Below are 21,340 nucleotides of genomic sequence, written 5' to 3'. Positions count from 1 at the left end.
TTTACTACTAAAGTTAGAAGTTTTTTCATTTTTTTAATGAAAAATGAAGGGGTAACGTACTCTAGTGGTTGTATAGGTAAGTAATGTATATTCGTCTTTGTGTAAACTGTTAAGAATGTGTGTTGTTTATAAGAGGATGCTTTTCAAAACTTCTCTATTAATAATGTACTTTTCATTTTACAGTATACACAGCTCAGGCAGATGAGAAGGCAGTCCCCGGTGCTCCTACAGATGCTAACGCCAAAGCCTTATTGGCTTGCAATGGACCTTTAGAACATTATGACTTTCTGATTAAGCAAGAAGAGTTGAGGAATGATGAGCAACAAAGAAGAGTTGTGCAGCACCTGCAGAAGTTGCACGAGAGCCTTAAAGGCTACAGCATCAGTTCAAAAAATCTTTTCTCAAAGGTGAGGTTTATAATGACAAAAATTTTTTTTTGCATATATATTTGCTCATAAGAATGTGCTTAAAATACATAAATTTCTGTCTTAACATGAGTCTTATTTTTGCAGCTGAGTCTTTACAGATAGATCATTGTTTATGTTTGGATCTCTGTTTTTTCTTTTTTGATTTGTAAAATTCCAGTGGCACTCTAGAACTAACCAAATTAAATATTATTGAAATAATTCTATAAGAAACTCTGATATGATTTCGGTTATGTCCACTGTCTGCCTTTCCAAAAAATGTCATTTGGCTATAGGAGAGAGGGGCCTAGACTAGGTTTTAATTCTCAAGCACTGGTATAACACATGTGTGTTTGGGTTACATATACTGAACACTGATGTTTTGTGTTCTAACAGATCTTCCATGAATATAAGTGAAATTAGCCAGCAGAATCTAAATAATTTAGCTTTGCAAAACATTATAATATAGATAAGACATATTTTTAAAAAATATTCTTTCCAGTGTTGTTAGGTGAGGTAAGGAAAGAAGGAAGAGGTGTGATCTGCACCCCAGTTGCGTTTTTTGGGGGCATCGCAGCTCCTTTTCAAAGTACTAAAATTCAGCCATATCCCTGTTGCACAGCGCCTTAGCAACCATAGAGCCTTAGGATTAGGGATGCTAATAGCCTGCTGTTGCAACTCGGTAACTTTTCCCTGAAGCTGTTGATGCAGTGTTTTCCAGAGTCTCTGTGGCAGTATTTTTCATGTCTTGTTTCCATGCTGTTATTCTCAGCTTGTTGCTCTTGTGGCCTTGCACCTGCAAATCTTGATAGCATTGTTACAGCAGGTTCTCATGGGAAGCAACTAGAACTGGTGTGAAAATCCCCCTCAGCTTTCCTTGCCTCTTGTTGTGTAGATTTGAGTTTGTATCCCAGAAAACCAAACATAGCGCCCAACAAAGTAGATAAAACATTTAATTGCTTGGTAAATATTAGGCCATCATAGATGTGCACAGAAGCTGAATGACCAGTGAATATGTTTCATTTGCACCTGATTAACATACTCCAGTCAGCACAAATAGTCATAAACATGGTGAGGGGAAACAACAAGAATAGGGCGTTTGACTGAGTCTGGTGATAAAAGTATAGTGCTGGGAAAAAAGCATGGCAAAATATTTCTTGCCATCGTTATCTTCACTTTCCTTGCCTGCATGGGAGAGACACCTCCCTATCCCTAAGAGGAGGATGTTTGGAAGCTGTCACTGCTCTCCCCAGCCAGCCACTGAGTGTTTTCCTTTTTATTTTTCTCTTGCACCACTTTTGTTTTTATTTTTCATCAGAAGTAACTTTCACATTTACAGTCAGTGTATGTCGTCAGCTGCAGACCTTGCTAATAAATCTCCACGTCAGCCGTTCTGAGCATCCTTTATGCAACACACCTCCTCTCATGGGCATAAATCTAAATATCTAACTCTGTTGAATTTGTTACGTAACCATGTACTTCCCATTACAACCCCAAATTCTCCTATTACCTGGCAGAAATACTGTATTTTGTTTGCACGGCAAGCCTAAATGATGTAGCATGAGATCAGGGGAGGCAAAGCCTACAGGCCTCAAGTGCCTCTAAATGACATCCCCTTTAGGCACCAAGTGACAAGTTACCACTCTAAGACTCTTGCGATGTATATTAGCTTCAAGACATGAAAAAAGTAGAGAAGAAAATGTTGGTATAAGAACAAGTATTATACCTGTAAATGGCCTGTGTTTATACCTGTAAATGTGCCTTTCAAATAGGCAAGTATAGCAGGGTGCAGAGCATTGGGACACATGCTTGCCTATCAGACTGCCTCCAACATCTCTTGTATGCTTTAAACTCGTATATGTAGCTGGAGATCATGTATTTGCTAGTCATATGCTTGACTGGAAATACCATAAATGTCTTCCTGCCTCCTGATGAAAGGAAGCAGACTAAACACCTAGGAACGAGCTCTTTTTTTATTGAGATACAGTGAGAAGAAATCCGAATGGGAAATAATTCCATGGAGCAAAAGTCAGGCACTCTGGAAGGAAAAACATGAGAATAGTGAAGTAGAAGAAGCAAAGTGCTAAGGCAAGACTTCTCCTAGAGGGCAATGAGTGTGTCTTTGGAAGTTCTATTCTGGAAGCAGTTGACCCGATCATCCTTATGGGTCCCTTCCAACTTGAGATATTCTTATGACCCAGCTCTAAGCAGGGGGTTTGGCCGCATGATCCCCTGAAGTCCCTGCCAACCTAAATCATTCAATGATTCTAATTCTGATGTGGGAATTGGAGCAAAACAATGGTTTGAGGTATATTTTTGCCTGCACTGGCTGGTGGGTCAGCTTATCACGTTACTTACCTTTTTACTTTTGGGATTTCTTTAATTAAAATTATTAAAACCATAAAAGCAGTGTAAAAATGATAGATGTAGTCTGAAAACTGTATGTTTATGGTATTTTAAAACACTTATTTATACTGTATGCAGGTGTGTGCCTGTGGATCCATGTTGTCTTGATGCCTTTGTAGGCTAACTCTTGAGTCTAAACCAGCCTCCTGATTCAATTTAGGCAAGTACCAAATAAAAAACAGAAATTTCCTCTTTCAAAAATGGTTATTGCTTATCTTTGTTATCCAAAGCAATATAGCAGCGTGCCTGAATAAGAAATGTTTTTGCATAAGTGTAAGGAGATTAAGCTGGATTTGGCTTGCCAAACTACTTCTGTAAGTGTAATCTAGCAGGCCAGAGTCTTCTATCCTAAGGATGCTTGATGTGAAAAGTGTTTTTTTTTTTTCTTTTTCTCTTTCGTTTGTCTGGGCTTCTTTTTAAGCTTTAGTGTTGGGCTCGTAATCTTTTAAATTGCCTATCTCAAAATTGTCTTTAGACACCATACCTGAACTGTAAAAGAGGAAGTAATTCAAAAGGAAGCCAGTTATCTGGCTTGCTCCTACATTATCTTTTGGATATACTGCCAGACTTTTATTCATTTTCATTCTTTAGAAAAAATGTTATAATGAAGGCGTTGGTCTTACTGTCAAACCTGAGGATCAGTAGGCTAGAGCATTTTGATCTTTTCTGGTAAACTGTTTTGGACATTTGGATATTCTGTTCTAAAAGTGCTGCCTTTGAGAATAGTTTTGAGAGCTGACTTGTGTTAACTGAAGTGCCGTGAATCATAGTTGTTAGAGCAGGTGTCTTGTAATGGCTTTGTACATCAAGCATTATGTGGGTTTGTTATTTACTGTTTCTTTGATTGGGAAGCATGAATAGGGAAGAAAGTCTCCATTGCAGAGAACAAATACTAATCTTATTCTATTTAGGAAATGGTGATGCTACTTTGTCCCTGTGTAACAGCGCTAATCACAGTAAAGCCAGCCTGACTGACACTTTCTTAAAAGCAAAAAGTCAAATGCCATTTTTTAGGTTGAGAATGTGGTTTTTACTAGTTCCTTTAAAGCACTCCTCTCTTTCATTTAACATAGCTTCAATTCCATGCTTTAATTTTCAACCAGATTTTTTAAATTGTTGCATGGCTCACTGATGTCTGGGAACTAATGCCACAGTCGGTGAGAAGCCGCTGTAGAACTACTTGCTGTTGGGATAAGTGTTGTTGCAGTTTGAGGTTTTTCTTCTACAGCTTGATATCTCTGTGGAAATCTTAAGAAGATTGATAACCAGGTTGAGCACTATGGTGCCGTGCTATACATCAAAACCCCAGAAAGGAAGGGAGCAGTGAGTTTTGTGTAAATCTGTTAAAGCCTGCTAGCTTGTGTAATTAAATCACGACTCATGATGGAGAAGAAGGTGTTGCAACATTTTTGTTTCTCTTGTGCTATCTTTGAGGAAGTTATTCGCCAATTCAGTGTCGGAGAAAGAGTGATGCACTTCACTCATGAGAGAGAAGCAGCAGTATGTTTATTGATATAAAACAACGCTTTAACAAAGTGTGGTAGTAAATGTGACAGTGGTTTAACAAGATTTGATGGCAAGGTACACTTGAGTATTTACTGCATAGAGGACAGGGTCAGACAAAACTGTTAGGAGACCCTCCCGTTGAGTCACGAGGTTCAGAGAGGACCCCCTTGCATTCTAAACTCCTTCCCTTGGAGAAGTCCAGGTGCGGCTGGATCCAAACTTAGTCCTGGGCTTGGTCAACGGTTTATGTCTAAAGGATTATATATGCACAATCAGTCCTTTCTATCACTTAGGTAAGATTACAAAGTTTCAGCATGTTCTTAGTCACTTACCAAAATCTGTTGCGGCAAGGAGTCTCTCAACCTCGAGGAGTAACCTTGAGAGGCGTCCCTACTGAAGGGGAAATCCTGGCGTGCAGCCCGCTCCTGTGCAGGAGAGCTCAGAGGGCTCTTGGGCTGCCCACTATTTATGGGGGTAAGATGGTTGACTCATGGTCATATTTTACATACCGACTGCAGATGTTAGTTTCTTCCAAATTTGGCTTGAGTCGGACATTGACCAGCACTGTGGTTAGGTGGACACATTGCCATAAATTAGCCCTTGGCTATTGTGTTGTTCTCTGTCTCCCCCAAATCCACTTTGAGCCGGATGCATCCATCACAGGTGGTTATTGCTTGAGCACGGTTATGGGAAAAGGTCAGGTCGGGGGGGTATGGGGGGGAAGGGGAGCACAACGTCAAATTCAAACAGAGCTCCTTTTGATATAAAATGAAGCCAAATAAAGTATGGTTTAATTTCTAATGCAGGCCAGGTTTTGCTTCAGCAAAGTTGTAATCAACATCCTTAGTGAAGATTTTCCTCAGAATAAGTGTCACAGCTTTGAATAGGTAGTTTGTAAAATCATAGCCATCAAGCACTGTACCAGCTGTAGACAGTGGCATCATATGCTTGTCATATGTCTGCATCTGTCAAGGAGTTTTCTGAGTAGGCAAAATACATGTTTTTCTATGATGGACTTTCAGGGTAGGAATGCTGTTGCAGAGTTGGTTCAGTTTTGAAGAGTAGAACAAAGGCTTTTAGTGCCAAGAAGAGGCGGGGAGTCCTGCTCTCTGGAATTGGCCTAGGTTTAATAGGATTTGTGTAGGCTTGTGAGTGGAAGGAGTTCAGGTAAGTAGTAGAAGGTGTCTCCATGAAGTATTAATGATACAGGGTGCAGGTAAATCCTGTATTCATGAGTAGCTCATTGGCACTCTCCTGGTACTTTGTAACTTTGAATATGCTATGAAGTATAAGGTAAACCTTATACTATAGTCGTTAACAATTGTTTTTGTGATAAAACGATTGTCATTGGTTTTGCTTAACGTTTTGTACTTAATGGGTTTTAATAGATGTAAATGAAACAAATTGATCTATTTTAAATTACTGAAGGACTTTTTGGAAATAAGTCAAACACTTTGATCAGTTACACTGTAAATTGACTTTTCGCTTTTTCAGGAGGTTTCTAGCAATTTCATTAACCTACCTGTAGTACGAAATCTCCTGTGTTGAAATTAATCTACTGGCAGCTTTTTAGAAATAAAACACAGTGGTGTGCGGCATTTCAAGCATGCTCATTTTTCCTGGCTCTATCATTGAAGAGAATGTAGTTGAGAGATTGCAGTGAAGAAAAGGGGGGAGAGATAGAGAGAGAGAAGCCTCTCTCTGTCAGCCTCTTCTGTAGTCTGATATTCTTTATTTTATTGCTTGTTTTCTTCTGTGATAGAATTGCAGAAGCCTCTTCTAAAATAACAGTTATTCCAGAAGTAGAAACTTCTTGCACTTCCGAACCATTACAAGAATGGGCTGCTTTGTTTTTAGTTTTGTTCTTCATTTGTCACTTTTTATTTAAATAGTTTTATTCACTAAAAGTATGGTAAAAGTAGGATTAGGGAACAAATATTTATATCAGATACAATAGAAACATTTCAATGTGTATCCGAGAGACTTGCATGACCTCACAGGCCAAAGCTTTCTGAAATCAGTAGTTGGGTGATGCATGACACCAGCCATTTCCTTTATGATCATAAAACTATGGGTTCTTTTTATGATGTAGGTTTTTTGGGGCATCAGCTTAGAATGAATTTGAGGGGAAAAACAATTAGTCTTGCTGCAAACCAAGTAGGCTTCCGTTTTTCAGAATTATTACTCAAATTTGAACATTGACTTTGATCTTTAACTTGGTGAAAGCATGGCCTTGTATGTTGAGATATTTTGAGATCCTCTGAATTGAAGTTCGAGGCTATAAGAGCTTTTCAAAATAATACCAATTGGGACATCTTAAGAGTTGTTGAGTTGCTGTGCTAATGACTTGACCTCACTTATAACTGAGCTTATTTCAAGTTTTGAAAAGAGGTATGAACAATAGTAAACACCATTCAAGACCTTGAAAATGTCTTCAGCTACAACAGCAACCAAAAAGGAGGTCTGAAAGAGTGGGAGAAAGAGGCAGTTTTGTTAGTGTTTAAAAGAAAATCTGCTGTTTGGAGACTTTGCTCTTGAATTTTGCGTATTTTAATTAACCACCTTAGTATTGACGTGTATTTTTACCTGAAAGTTTCTCAAATCAGTGTGTAAATATTCCCAGGAAATGAGTTGCTTGCTTCTGGTGTCTGAGGCAGGGAGTATGGGAGGAGGTGGAAAGATGTTGCACATAATTAAAGGTATTTAAGAAAGAATAGGAAGTTGTCAGAATGAAGGAGACGTTTTGACCAATATAATTCCTTAGATCAGGTAGGATATTGATTGGTTAAAGTGAAATTTAAACAAAAAAGAAAAATCTGACATGATAGAAACAAAGCTTAAGGCATGCAGTTTTGAAACAGAAACATATAAAACATTTTGATAGTAGAGGAGAGAATTCTGTAAATCTGGGGACACTAATGTGTGTCTTCTCATGGAATTGTAAATATTTTAACATATGAATGATTGTCAAAGAAAAGCCTTTAATTCAACTGATCTGTGAAAGGAAAAAAGGTTCCTGCTGTAGCATGTCCTGATGATAATGAAACTTGGTGAAGCAGTTAAGTTATGCTTTCTTAAGTTATTACAAAGAATGTTGTGAGAATTAAGAAACTTGGAGACAATTTTGCTTGGAAGTAAAATATTTCCTACAAATTTCTTCAGTTGCTCAAAGAGGCTAAGAGTTTTTCTGGCATTTGATTTGCTTTTAGAGATGATCAGCTTCAGCAAATGTGTTTGGATCTGCCGCAATATCCATCCTTTTTTTTTTTTTTTTCCAAAGCAATTAGATATCACTCAAAAATTGCTGTCTTCACAAAAAAACTAATTCCATTTTTTTAAATGAACCAGAAGTTGATTTAGACTTTTATGGAGCCCAAGCCATTATATTTGTTTCTTTTAGCCAAAAAAACCTTTTTCTGCAACATGTTTTCTAGAAATGGTAAGTATTGGAGTGAGAATAAAATATGCCTAAAAAGATGAACTTCAAGATGGTTAAATGTAATTAATAAACACCTTACAATGTAAAAAATGATATAAAAATGTAGACAGGTAAAGTAGTACTCTAAACATTGATTTGTTTTTCTAGCTTTGTGTCATTCCTTGTGAAACTGCAAATCACATTAATACAGCCTTTTTATGTAATAAATTTAATGTGATAGTCTTTTGTTAAAATCACTGTTGTTAATCTCAAATTAAAAATAAAGAAATTCCTATGAATGTCTCTCATTCGGATTTTTTTCATTTCTCCTTTCTTCGCTGTGTAACTTTGAGCATCAGTAGTTTTAATGAGTGCAAGCTCTTAAAAAGTACACACTGAAAAATGTTCGTCAATTAAATTGTCTTGCAGTGCTTTCAAAGCACTAGCAAATAGTTGCAGCCTTGTCTATTAATGGAATGGTTTCAGAACATCTGAAACCCTGTTCAGCCACAGATTGATGATACAAATTTTTTATTATCCTATTAATATAGCTCTAAATTAAATCTATAAGTGGGTCTTATATAAGAGCTATGCTTGCATATTTTCTGAATAAACTGGTACTATAGACCTGAGACATTATCTGTCTACCTTTTGGTCATATATTTTCTTTCATATTTAATTAGTGTTTTGCTACTGACTCCCCCATTTCTTTAACATGGCACTGTATTTTGAAAAGTGCTTTAGATTCAAGTTGTTTAGCAATTACCCAGCTCCAAATGAGACCACAGGGTTGCAATTTTAATTTTGCTGTGTTTTGGCTCAGCTCATAGAACTCTGAAAGTGGAGCACTTAAAAATAACCAAATACTCTTCTGCAGTGTTTTTGTGGATGTCAATTCAGTTTCATGGATTTGATGAGAATTCTGTTAAGCTTTCCAGTTTTTTAGAAACTGTTTCTTTTTAAAATTATACTTGGAGGTGGCTATGCACAATACTGGGGGGCAGAAGGGGGAACTGTTTCGAATTGAAAGTCTTGATGTTATTGCAAGTTTTTCCAGAAAAATATATATTTGAGTAAAATAGAATAAACCATCAGGTGTCATAACATATATCCTGAATAATATTAAGAGATTAAAAATTCTTAAGCAGTATTCATTCAAGATAAATGTAATTCACTTGAGAAAATGGTTAATAAAAGGCATACTTTGAAAATAACCTTTTTTTTATATATACACACGCACACACACATATACACACACATGCACCTGTATATAGGTACATATTTTTACTGTGACTCCATTGATTTTAATCATGTTTAAACCAGAGATGATTCTGCATTTAAGATTCAAAGTGGAGAGAAAGGGGACCTACAACACTCACTGGCGTTGCAATACTGATTTTCTAAATCCTAATGGTTTATATCTTAAGCAGAGCTGTTTTAGTAGGTTTATAGTGCATATATCTTTGAATATTACAATACTGCTTAATTTTATATGCTTTTTCCTAGGACTGTTTGTTCAAATGGCTTAATGAGGAAAAGAATTTGTTTTGATGGTGATGGATTGGGAAACATTTAATCATTTTATATTTGTTCTGGTAAAACGGCATGTCTGCTAGGACTGGGGATGGGGATATTTTCACAGTGATCTAAAAAAAACCCCCACACCCTGCATGTGTGTTTGGCCTCTTTTACAGAATTCGCACAAATACAACATTAAGATTGCTTACCAATTCTGAGCTAATGATTTATTCAAGGTTATGCTTCACTAGCTAGTGCTACTTGGTGGTTAAGTGTAGCTACTTTCTTACTTTACCACAATGTGCTTGCTTTTATTTTACCCTATGTTTATATTTATTCTTTTTCTCTTGATTTGCAGCTCTTTGCAAAAAACAAACCTCCAAAAGGCCTTTATGTCTATGGAGATGTTGGTAAGTTTCAGTTGCATCAATTCCAATGGAATTTTCTCTAAATGCATGTTTATGCAAATTCTGAAGTGTCTAAAAGCTTTATGTTTATGTAGCATTATTGCTTTAATGAATTTTCCAGGATTAGTTTTCTTCCACGTTATGATGTTATTTAATACAACTCTGAATTCTGGAAGCTGTTGGATTGGACTATATTACCATGTGCAGTTTTTTTCAGCGTTACCCACTCACTAATGTTTAAGAATGCAATTTAACAATTTGGGAAGTGATTGAGGGGGCCACAGGGAGAATTTATATATTTTAATTGCAACAATGCGGCATGAAAACATACTTGCTTTTCAAAAGGAAATACTAAGGATGTTTTCTGGATGTATATGGAGCCATTTGTGCAACCTTTGGGCCATCTCTATATCGATCAGAATTTTAAAACAGAAAAATAAAACCACAGTTATTCCAAGTTTTTGAACAGAAAATATAATTGTTCTTTACAAACAGTCTGGTCTTGTACTTATTCCGTGGAAGAGTATAGTTTCATTAGTTCAAAGCTAATGAACAATCATTATTGTAATCAGTACATACTGTTCTTAAATTAACTACCTGTTGGGTGTTTTTTTGTTTTTTATTTGAAGGCACAGGGAAGACAATGGTGATGGACATGTTCTATTCTCACTTAGAAGTAGAAAGGAAAAAGAGAGTCCATTTTCATGGCTTCATGCTAGATGTACACCAGAGTAAGTGCAGACACAGGTATTTACAAGTATTTTATGAAATACGATATCCATAAAAAAGTCTGTCTCATTCACATATTCATATTAATCAGTGTAACTTTATTTAAGTATTTAAGAAAAAAAAGTAAAAAATAGGAGAGAAGTTAAAGGATTTTAGCAGTCTGTCATACCAGAGTAGATATTAATTGCATATTATTTCTAAAGTATCTTTTCTCAAAGATTCTGTATACCTGATTGTATAGAAAACGTGGGTGCATACTTAGGATTAAATCCTTAACTAAACGTTCTCCAGTTACCAATTAGCTTACATGCAATCTGAAGAAGACAACTGCTAAAACTGAAACAGTAAAGGTTAAATTCAATCTGCATTTTGAATAGGCAATAACTAAATCAGGTATAAACGCCAAGGAGAATGAGAACTGTTCTGGTTGGCAAACTTAGTAATCCTATCAGTAATTTAGAAGGAAAAATAATAGAAGGAAGTTCATCCTAAGTTTCCAAAAATTTTCTGACACGGTGAATAAGGCAGTTTGTTTTGGCAGAGATACTGTTTTAGGTATTTTAAAATTTGCTTCTGTTTCTAAATTCTATGACCTTAAATTACTGTGAAATTGTTAAATAATGCTGAAAATTACAAGTATTGTGACAGCTGCATTTTTCTTGGGAAGCTTTTATCGGTGTAAATTTCTGCCACTTTTAGTGCCCTCTTTTCTATCATGGTTGGGTCACTGTTGAGATTTCCTATTTCCATTTCTTGTTATTTGTGCTTATCTTAACAAAGGTAGCGTCTTACTGCAGGATCTTCGTTTTCCGAATGTTTGTTTATAGTCAGATGGAATACAATCCATGAGACAGTGAAGTAATGGATGTAATAATCTTATTTTGTGCCAGTATCATCATCTTTACATTTTAAAATATAACTGTGTTGCTATGTCTGAGTTCTTTTAACTAAATGCATTCTAAATATACCATCAGAACATGCAATGCACAGAGCTGTGCCATTGATTGGTAAACACCGTAAGGGTTTTTCATGCTCAGAGAGAAGATTAAGATAGAAAATGTCAAATTACAAAGTGAAACTGAAACTAAGGTCATGAATTAGAGCAAGATAAAACTGTAATTTATGTAAGTTTTTGAAAGATAAAATATAGGTGCATAGCATTCAAGGATTCTTTGATTTTTGTTTTACATATTTCTAAACAAGAAAATACGAATCACAGAATCTGTGAGCTTTTAATAGTTGCCTGGATGTGGTTGAAAACTGTTTTGCCCTCTTGAAATTGGACTAAATTTGAAGCTTTCTTATTTTTACTGGACTGGGTTTCTTTTTATTTGGTAGCTAAATAATTTTGTTCTCCCTATCTTAGAAAAAGGAATAAGAAATATTTGCTCTTTTCTGTTTTATCAACCCAGGAATACATCGCCTTAAGCAGAGCTTGCCAAAAAGAAAGGCAGGATTTATGGCCAAATCATATGACCCAATTGCACCAGTAGCAGAGGAAATAAGCGAAGAGGCTGCTCTCTTATGTTTTGATGAATTTCAGGTAAGAAGTCAGAGATTACTCCTTCGCTTCAAGGGAAACTTGAATATGACACTTGTTATTGCTAATATGGTATTTGAATCACTGGCCAGCAGTGAACTGTAGAAGTTGAAGAGTAGAAGTCATTTCACAGTTTCGAAGATGGTGGTTGGTTTTTTTTTCCAGGAGATAAGATGCAAGTTGGCAGTTTAAGTCCCCTTATAGTGCTTTCATTTACCAGTCTAGTTACTGGTCTTACAAGGGGATATTAGAGTTTGGCGAGAGGCTCATGGGTACTTCAGAGCAGGGACCGTCATCCTGTACTGAGTCTGTACAGTGCCCAGGAGAGTAGTCGCCTGATACTTGCTTGGCATGCCTGGTCTTTGCTGTAGTTCATATAATGCAATAAAATCATCTCAGTGTGATTACGGACATGGAAATAACATGTCAAATTCAACCTAAATTCTTTCCTAGAGCTACTGGAGCCTTTGGCATGGCAGTGCCAGATTATATCAACGTAACTAACATTTTAAGAAACTTTTATTGAATTAAATGTGAAAATTAAAAATAAACTCATAAAATGATCTTTGCCCAAGCTAACTTGGTTTCATTTGTTTTACACAGCTTGTGAATTTTGCTTTAAGGGCATGACACAAATTTAAGTGTAGAATTGCTTTATAAAAATTTTTAGGAGAGAGGCTAGAGATATTTGGCAGCTCTAATCAACTGAGATTTTTTTAATTCAGAGAGAAAATGCAGAGCAAGATAAGAACAGATCTGTGTTAGTTCTCAAATCACCAATAGTGAAAGAATCATCTATTGATTGTAGATTGTGTTATGCTGTTAAGTTAATACATTACTGAAATGGATAGAGCAATTTATATCTCCTACCTATTATTTCACAAGCCTGCGTGCCTGAGAAAATAACCGGTTTATGATCAACTCCTCTGAAGGGGATTTTTGTAGCTGTAAAGTAGTAGGTGTTCTTGTTTTAAGTTACTCTTGCATTTTTTTGACAAGGGGTAGTCTTTTGATCTATGGTTTCAAATGTGTGGGGTCATTGCAATTGCTGCTGTTTGATCATTTAAATTGTGCTTTTTCTAGTGAATATGAATGCTGGGCTTCCAAAACTTGCAGTATAAAATCTAAATACAGAGCCAGTTGTATTTACACTATGAAGAAATGGAAAGGTTTGGAGAGGGCAGGAAGGAGTGTTAACTGTCATGACATCAAATGCTCAAATGGTAGAAAGAGGCATCTTTGTTGTACCGTGTATTAGTGTAAATATCTGCTTTTCTGTATAAATGCCCACTGCTTTCATCATGTTGCTGTGTTTCCAGACTGTCTGTCATGTTTCCACATTTTAAGGGGAGAAACTCTGGTATTTTTTGTTTCCAAATTGATTACCTGCTCCCCCTGCTGACTTGCCTGAGGTACATCAATCACTTCAGTTGTAAAAATCACCTGTTTTTTCCCGTGAGTCACAGTTGGGAAAGTAATGCAAGAACTATACTTTAAAATGTGTATCTAACACTTTGCATTTTTATGTGAATTTTAAAAATCTACTTGTTCTGGGTGTACTAATGTTCTAAATTCACAGATTTCTGAACAGGTGGATTTCTTGACTGATTTTCTGTAGCATGGGAAGCTACGCAGGCTTTGCCTACTGAAACTTTCTTAAGTCCCAGCTTTCTGAAATTTTGCAGAAGGCACTGAATTTGGGATAAGAAACCTTCAGCTTAAATAGTCATAAAGTAGTGCAGTGACTGAAAGAGCCGCTCACATGGTGACAAAATTAACATTGATAATAAGGAGCCATATCTAATTCAGGATGTTTGCAGCTCATTTCCCCAGTGGAGATAATGGCTAGATTTCACTGCAGTCTGATTCACTCATATTTAAAGAATTGCTAGATTAAAATAAAACTGGAAAGAGGTGGAGACTTAGAACATATACTGCTCTGACTTGCAGACAAAGCTACTGTCTGTTTTGACAGGTGGGAAGTCAAGTTAGGTCTATACTACTTTGGCCAAATACTTGTGTGTGGAGGAAACATCAGAAAACTATTGAGATTTGCTTGAAACACTTCAGGTTGCTTCAAATACCTATTGGGGAAAAAAGGAGAATAAGCTGAAATTATTTATTTATCTTAAGATCAGACACACGGATAAGTGATATTGTAGCAGGAACAGCAAAAGGTATTGTTAATGCTCATATTTCAGAGGAAACCAAATGCAGAACTTCAAAAGACAAAAGCATTGCTGAGGTTGCACATTCCTCTGAGAGTGGGCTAAAGCAAAACTCTCAAGTACTCTGAACAGAATCTTCTTGCAAAGCCTAGAGAACTGCAGAATAAGTGGAGAGTTGACTAATTGATGTAGAAAAATATTTCAGTACTTTCAAAAGTAATTTTTTGTGTTCCAAAATACTGTCATATTAAACAAAATAACTACTATGTCACTATTGCACAATACTGTGTGATAGCCAGGACCTTAGTGATGGCACTAAGCTTCTGAGTTTGTCCATTCTGAAGCAGGTTTTTCATCAGCATTTGCCTGAGCCACAGGCTCTCAGGTTATTAAAGCATTGCTACTTCTTACTGATCTTTGTCATACAGTTTACTGTAAATATTAAAGTCTTTTTTTTTTTTTTTTTTAAATCACAAAAGTCTTAAGCCATTCTAAAAATGTGTCCTCATTTTGAAGGAAAAAACCCTAGAATTAAGCCATTTGTAATTATAATTTTGATGTTTCAGAACACAGAGGTTGGCCAATAAAAAGAGACTAGTTAGTGTTTAGTGATCAAATAACTACACACAGGTAATTAGAAGCTCTAATTTTGGCATGTGACTGTAAGCTATGTTAGTTAGTATTGATAATGAAAACAGAATCCCTGCTTCTTGGTAAGCTGGATGATCATACAGTGTTAGTCTTTATATATGCCATTGGTACGACTTGGACTTAAAGCAAACTACAATTTAAGGAGTTTTTACTAACCTGAATGCTATTAAAAGCCTCTAATAAAAATTAGGCTCTTATTTTTGTGCTAATACTAATTACTGATAATACATGCTTATGTTTGTCATTCATTACGTGGAACTGTACCAATCAGTGGATGACTGAGTCTCAGGCACTTACACATGTAAATTAACTATGAGTCTAGTGTTTTTTCTTTTTTTTCTTTTTTCTTTTCTTTTTTTAATGTGAGTCATAATGGAAAGCAGCACTAGGTCATAAAAATCTTTTCTCTTAAATGCTAATGAAATTTCTCCATTCTCTCCATTAGTAGGCTCTCCTTATTGGTAATTTGTGGCCTTTGCTTTTGTTCCCTGTGGCAATGAATGCTGGATACAGTAAAAAACATGAGAAATGACAGTGCTATAGTTACTGTCTTCTACCTGCTTTACCTTATAGAAGTTTTCTGTCTTTCCCAAGCTGTATTAGATAAAAAGAGCTCATATTTGCATCTCAGTTCTCAAAACGGCTCTTGCTTTTTGACAGAACTTTCCAGAGTTATTTTTTTTGTAATGGAGTTGAAACCATCAGAATTCCGCATCAAATAACGGTTCTTATTAGTAAGAGAATGTTATTAATTGTTTTCTTTTATGTGAGCATTAATATTCTTTCCCTCCCTGTTTTCTAAAGGTAGCATGCCTTATAGTATTTTTAAACAAAAAAGTTTGTAACAACATGATTTATATAATACATTTTAAAAACTTGGCTATTAGGTTTGCTTTGCGATACAAGAAATTCAGTTACCCCTAAAATGCACCTATATAATGATTCCTTGTGTGTCTTGTTTTTTAGGAACAGGGAAAGTTTGTAAATTTTAGTATTCAGAAGAAATATATTGTCGATAGGTGGGTGCATAAGCAGATATATTAGACGTATAGTACAATAGTGAATTACTACATGCTTTATGCAATATTGGATCTTAATGATCAGGGATGTGCAAATCTGAGGGATGTGTTACTGATTGTGTAGAAGTTTGTTTTTGAAAAAGGAAACAAATTTCCATATTAATGCATTCCATAGAATGAAGATGAAATCTGTGGAAGAAGGAAACTGGTGTTCATGTACGGTTCCTTATGAACATTATTGCTTCCAAACTAGCTGTCAGAAATGTAACCTGGGTCTTTTACTGTCTCTAGTGTAGAATTAAATTTTTTTGCTGCCCAGAAAGGTTATTTATTAATGGGGGGATGATAAGGGTGGGATGGTGGTGGGGTGTGGAAAAAAATTATGCTGGTTAAAGTCTTTCTGTAGATGTATTACTATCACAACATATACATCTAAACTGGTGAAAGCATAGCAATCTGTCAATCTGTTGTGTAATGAGTATGTATAACTCTAAGCATGCCACCACTTTTTTATTTCCTCAGAATTGGGGTCTGTTTTGGTAAGTAAAAATGCAACAAGTGTCTATATAATAATCAAAGGGAATGCAGGAGAAACAAGTGTGACGATAGTAAAGATGGTTTATTTATTAGGATTGGTGATCTCAGCTGGTGAACTGTAAAATATAAATTGCTGTTGTCACAATGGGCTTTTTTCAGAAAAATTTATTACATTTTTTCATTTGTACAGAGTGGTTTCTGTTTCCTTTTATTTCTTGGTGCTGTAAAGCAAGTTCATTAAGCTAAACTTAGATATTTAAATAAATTTTACTTTATGGCTTATTTTTTAGTCTTCTCTCCGCTCCCCCCTCCCCAGTATCACTTGTCCCACCCATTTTTATTTTTTATTCGTGTTTTGTGCCTGAAGGTTAGAAGAGGCTGACTGTGCTGGAAGTGACTGCCGTGCCTTTTGATTATTCATGGACAGTAATAGAAGGCACTTAAAAAGAACAATGAAATTGCTTATTTTTGTGATGGGCCATCTGTTGAATTGTTTTTTGCAACAATCACACAATAGTATCTATGTCATATCATTCTATTTTCAACAGCAGCTGATTATGTATAGTTGGCTACTTGTCTTTATTTCTGAAGTCCCATGACCATTTAAATTCACCTCTGCAAACCTTTGCTTCAAAGGTAATAGAAATGTAAAACAGCCGGTGTGTATTTTCTTTCTGTCTTCTGTTTTTTTCATGTTGTTTCTAACTAATTAGGCCTCTTAAATGTTTAGGTCTGTTTTCTGTGTCTCCCACCTGTAGTTTTATAATAGAAGTTAACACGGAATCATTTAGCAATTGGTAAAGAAATGGTGGAGTTCCGCAATAAAGAGTGGGCAAGTTTTGAAAGACTGTGGTACATTCACTGCTTATTAATTATCCCTTTTATTTTTTTCTCACCAGGCAATAATTAGAATCTTTCTCCATGGCTTTCACTAACAAGCATTTTTCCTAGCTACAAAGCCACTTGCAGATCTATTGCAGCAGAAGCTGAAAGCAAGATAAAACAAATGTGTTGTCTTCTACAGGTCACTGACATTGCTGATGCCATGATTCTGAAGCAGCTTTTTGAAAATCTGTTCCAAAATGGGGTTGTCGTTGTGGCAACATCTAACAGGCCGCCAGAAGGTAAAAGCAAACATGCTACTAGTATTATCCAAATACAATGAATCTCAGTATCTTACAAAACAATCGTATTAAAATCATGTAGTATTTAATACTAATAAACTCTCTAGTCTTCAAGAATCTGAGAGATTCCGATTTGTCCCGTTTTTTGTGTTCTTAAGGAAGAAAGGTTTTTCATTAAGTCTTACTCCTCTCTCCTCTCAAACTCAAGGTGTTCCTCCCTCCACCCCCCCCAAATCCTTCTGTGTTTTCTGATCTTCTCTACTCTATTCAAACCAGTGGGAGGGTATTTGGGTACAGGGGACTTGAGGAGGGGTGAAATATTGCCTCTGTTTTGGATGTATTCCAGGGTAGGAAAAGATCATATTCTGCAGAAGAGAGGGGAAATGAGAGTACCTTCCTTCCCGGTTTCTAACTCGGAAGTTTACAGACTTGATCCACCAGCTCAAAGGAGAACCCCTCATCAAGATGCCATTCTCACAGCCTGGTTTGAGGTCACTCATTGGGAATTACTTAGGTGGAGAGTTGTTTCCATTTCTAACAATATTTTTAGATAGAGAGTGACTAGCTAGATAGATCCTTCTACAAAGTCCCCAAATCTGTATGGGTTTTAACCAAGCAGTAATTGTAATTTTTTGTACAGGAGAAAAATATTTGTTGTAGTGTAGCATTAGCAGTTAGCATAATGCATAATTTCTATGCAACTCTTATGACACTTTGATTAATTTCAAATGTTTGCAAAAAATACTGAAGAGTTAGAGTATTAACTGTAACTGCCAGTTAATTTTTCTATCCAAATTAATTGAGTAAAAGAGAATCACCAAAGATGTACAATGCACTTGTTCCTAGAAAGAAAAAAAAAAAAAGAAAAAAAAAGAGAGAAGAGAACATTCAAATGTTTTTACTAGAGGGGGACATAATTTCCTATTGGTTTATTTTCCTTGTTTGAGCAGACAAGATGAAATAATCACTACTGTAGTTGGGTTAACTACAGATAAACTGGACGCTTACTCAGTTGGGAACCATCCTTGTGTTTTTTGAAGCACTACTCTTTAAAGTTCAGGAGAGATTTTCGTCGTAACTTGGGGATTGTATCCCACATCTTAAATTGAGATGTCAATTTGTGACCATTATCGTCGTATGGGATTTTTTAATACATATTAAGTCACTGTGTGAACCTGAAAGACATCCACTTGTACTACCTACCCCACAGAGAATGTCAAGAACAGCGTCCCCAGAACTGAGCTGTGTTGCAGTCCAGATGTTGGTCAATGCCTGTCTCTTCTTCCCTTCTCACTACTCCTGCATGGTCACACTGTATGTCTGAAATCCTCCTGCAGGAGAGTTGGGTTAGTGTAGTCTGCTGCGTCAAGATTTAAGACTGAATTGAGAGATTTGTTTCTTGTGGATACAAAGGGGAAAAGCGGCTTTTTCATTAGAGAGCAGATGTACTCAGCTGCTGACCATTAGTGATACGCTTAACCACATCAAGCTTCTGTCCCAGGGGAATATGAGAGGAAATACTGAGGTGCAGTGTTTGTGGAATCCTGGCTTCATTTCTCCGTCAAAATTACTGGTTGTTTTTCTCATGCCCACAAAACAGAGACATAAAACAAAACTCACAGTCTTATTAACTAGCAGAACTAACAGAAGTAGCTGTCTTACAGTACTGTTACATGTTCATTAATTTTTGCAAGTAAATATGCAATTGGTTGCTGTTTTAATAAATGTATAGCTATCGTGATTTGCAGAGTTAGGAATGAGAATGATACATGGCTTCATAGAACTTTGTTAGTAGTTAGGGTGCGGAATCACCTTCACTGATAATTTTCTTAAATGTTTCTGTGTACGCATCCAATTTTGTGAAAACCATTTTGTAGGTGTCCTGTTGGTTTCTCATGCATACTGTATCTTCTGTTCATCATGAGTTGTTGGTAGAGTATAAAAGCTTTAGCCTAGTTGTAGCCTTTAGGCATTATGGGGAATATAGGTGGTATTAGTAACCTGGCATGGTCTTCGCAGGGAATTTTGGTGACACCTTCACCAGGTGTCTGTATTCTCTTATTTATTCCTCCTGTCAGTCATAGGTGCTGTACTGCCTTTTTATAAAGCTTCCTAATATTAATGAAAAAGAGCAGCCCATCGTACAGTTTAAGTGATAACATTTTCAGTTAACATGTTGGGCAGTCAGATAGTTTCCAGAGAAGAGAACTTTATGCTGTATAAAATATAGAGATAAATAAGATATAAAATGCTGCTTTGCAGTTTGTTTTTATAATTTGTCTTTTCTTTGAGTGCATATTTGCATTTTGTAACATAACATTCTAATTTTTTTTTTAATTCAGTCATATTTTTAGCAACTTTGCATAAGTTTACATATTCGTTTAATTTTCTTTTGGTTTTTTTTGGCTTTGGAAAAGGGAGTGTACCTGGTAGAATTGCTAGAAGATAAAGTGTACCACAGTACACTGAATGAGAATGATACTAACTTTGTAAACTTTGTAAATAGTCTATTTTCAGTTTACTTCGGGTTTTTCCCCTCTGCCAAGTACTTGGGGCTTAGCAGTTGCATGGTTTTGGCCTTATAATCATACCAATGTATACTCAGCATTACAAATCCTTTTTTATATCCTTACTTCAAAACAGATGCTGATTTTATTTCTTCTGCTAAAATCAATTATATGTTGTTAGAGATTTAAGTCATCTTTCACTCCTTGCCTTTTTCAGACTTTCTCAGGATGTTCCTTTCTTCCTTAAGAATGTATTGAATTTTCATACAGCAAAAGAAGAGAAATCAATTTCAGCTCTCCTTTTCTGCCTTTTGTTCCTCCTCTCTCTAGCAACACGAAGTTTTATTTGCCAGACTGAAAGACAAGCTGACATTGTTATTAAGACTAAGTAGCAAAATGGTACTGATTTCCTTTCTTTCAGATCTCTATAAAAATGGTCTTCAGAGAGCTAATTTTGTACCATTCATTGCTGTGCTGAAGGTAAGGAGAGTCACTTGTTAAATGCTTTTCAATTTTGCCTGCTATATTAATAAATTAGAGATCTGTACAGGATTGCTTTTATACTAGTTTCTAGATACGATGTATATGCTTTAACTGTTTGGGGCAAAAAAAATTGAAGGTAAGGCAAGAAGGAACTCTTCCTCTCTAGAATTAACATGTCTTTAAAGCTGGACATTTTTAGTATGACAAAAAGTTACCTTTTTGACTAAGGTAGCAGAATTTGTTTGTTTGGATAGAACCTTTATTACTGGTGAGTATATGCTGTGTAACATAGTATTCCTTTAACAGGTACACTGTGTTGTAGTTGTGGACATCTTACATTTATTATGCTACAAAAACTTAGTGTTCCTTTGGTGTAAGGAAAGTATTGTTCAGTATGTACCCCTCAAATACCTTGTTTCTGGGGGTCTTTCTTGTGTGTAAGTGGTTTTCTCAGTGGGTATTTGTGAGGCTTCACGTAATGTTCAACAAGCAGCAGTTCTGAAGCAAGCTGCCTGCAGTCTGCATGTTGTGGTGTGGCAGGCCGCAAACTATAATTGCTTCATTTAGATTAAAAAATGGAGCATCCTTTCTCTATGTGAATAATACAATCATTGCTTATTTTGCTATTAAAAAGAACATACGCTGAACTTACACTTTTAAATTCTGGGCAAGTCGCTGATATTTTTAATTCACAAGCTATGGTTGTATTGTTATGTTATTGAGGGCTAGGATACAGCTCCTGTGTCCTGCTCCGGCTGGATTGAAATGACATGTAAAATGGAAATAACAGCACTTTCCTACCTCACAAAAGTATTGCCAGCATAAATACATAAATAATGTTAACTATATCAATATCTAAGGTAAAAGAAACGTAAGGTAGAGTTTAGAGTAGGGGGCACTTCAGCCACAACAACCCCATGCAG

The 21,340-nt window shown here is 36.0% G+C and overlaps 1 protein-coding gene across 1 annotated transcript; it reads left to right on the top strand.

Moving 5' to 3' along the window:
• Positions 1-183: 183 nt before the first annotated feature.
• Positions 184-20,414, top strand: LOC104069184 (lactation elevated protein 1-like; the record flags this gene model as incomplete). Its single annotated transcript, XM_009581181.1, has 6 exons — positions 184-407; positions 9,611-9,662; positions 10,289-10,390; positions 11,801-11,931; positions 17,328-17,427; positions 20,356-20,414. Coding segments are annotated over 6 exons (668 nt in total), but the record flags the coding sequence as incomplete, so codon positions are not given.
• Positions 20,415-21,340: the final 926 nt, after the last annotated feature.

This window comes from Fulmarus glacialis, unplaced genomic scaffold (assembly GCF_000690835.1).
Source record: "Fulmarus glacialis isolate BGI_N327 unplaced genomic scaffold, ASM69083v1 scaffold23427, whole genome shotgun sequence".
NCBI classification, from domain to species: Eukaryota; Metazoa; Chordata; class Aves; order Procellariiformes; family Procellariidae; genus Fulmarus; species Fulmarus glacialis.
Note: the sequence above shows the minus strand (reverse complement) of the source record. Positions and strands in the feature narration are given on the sequence as shown.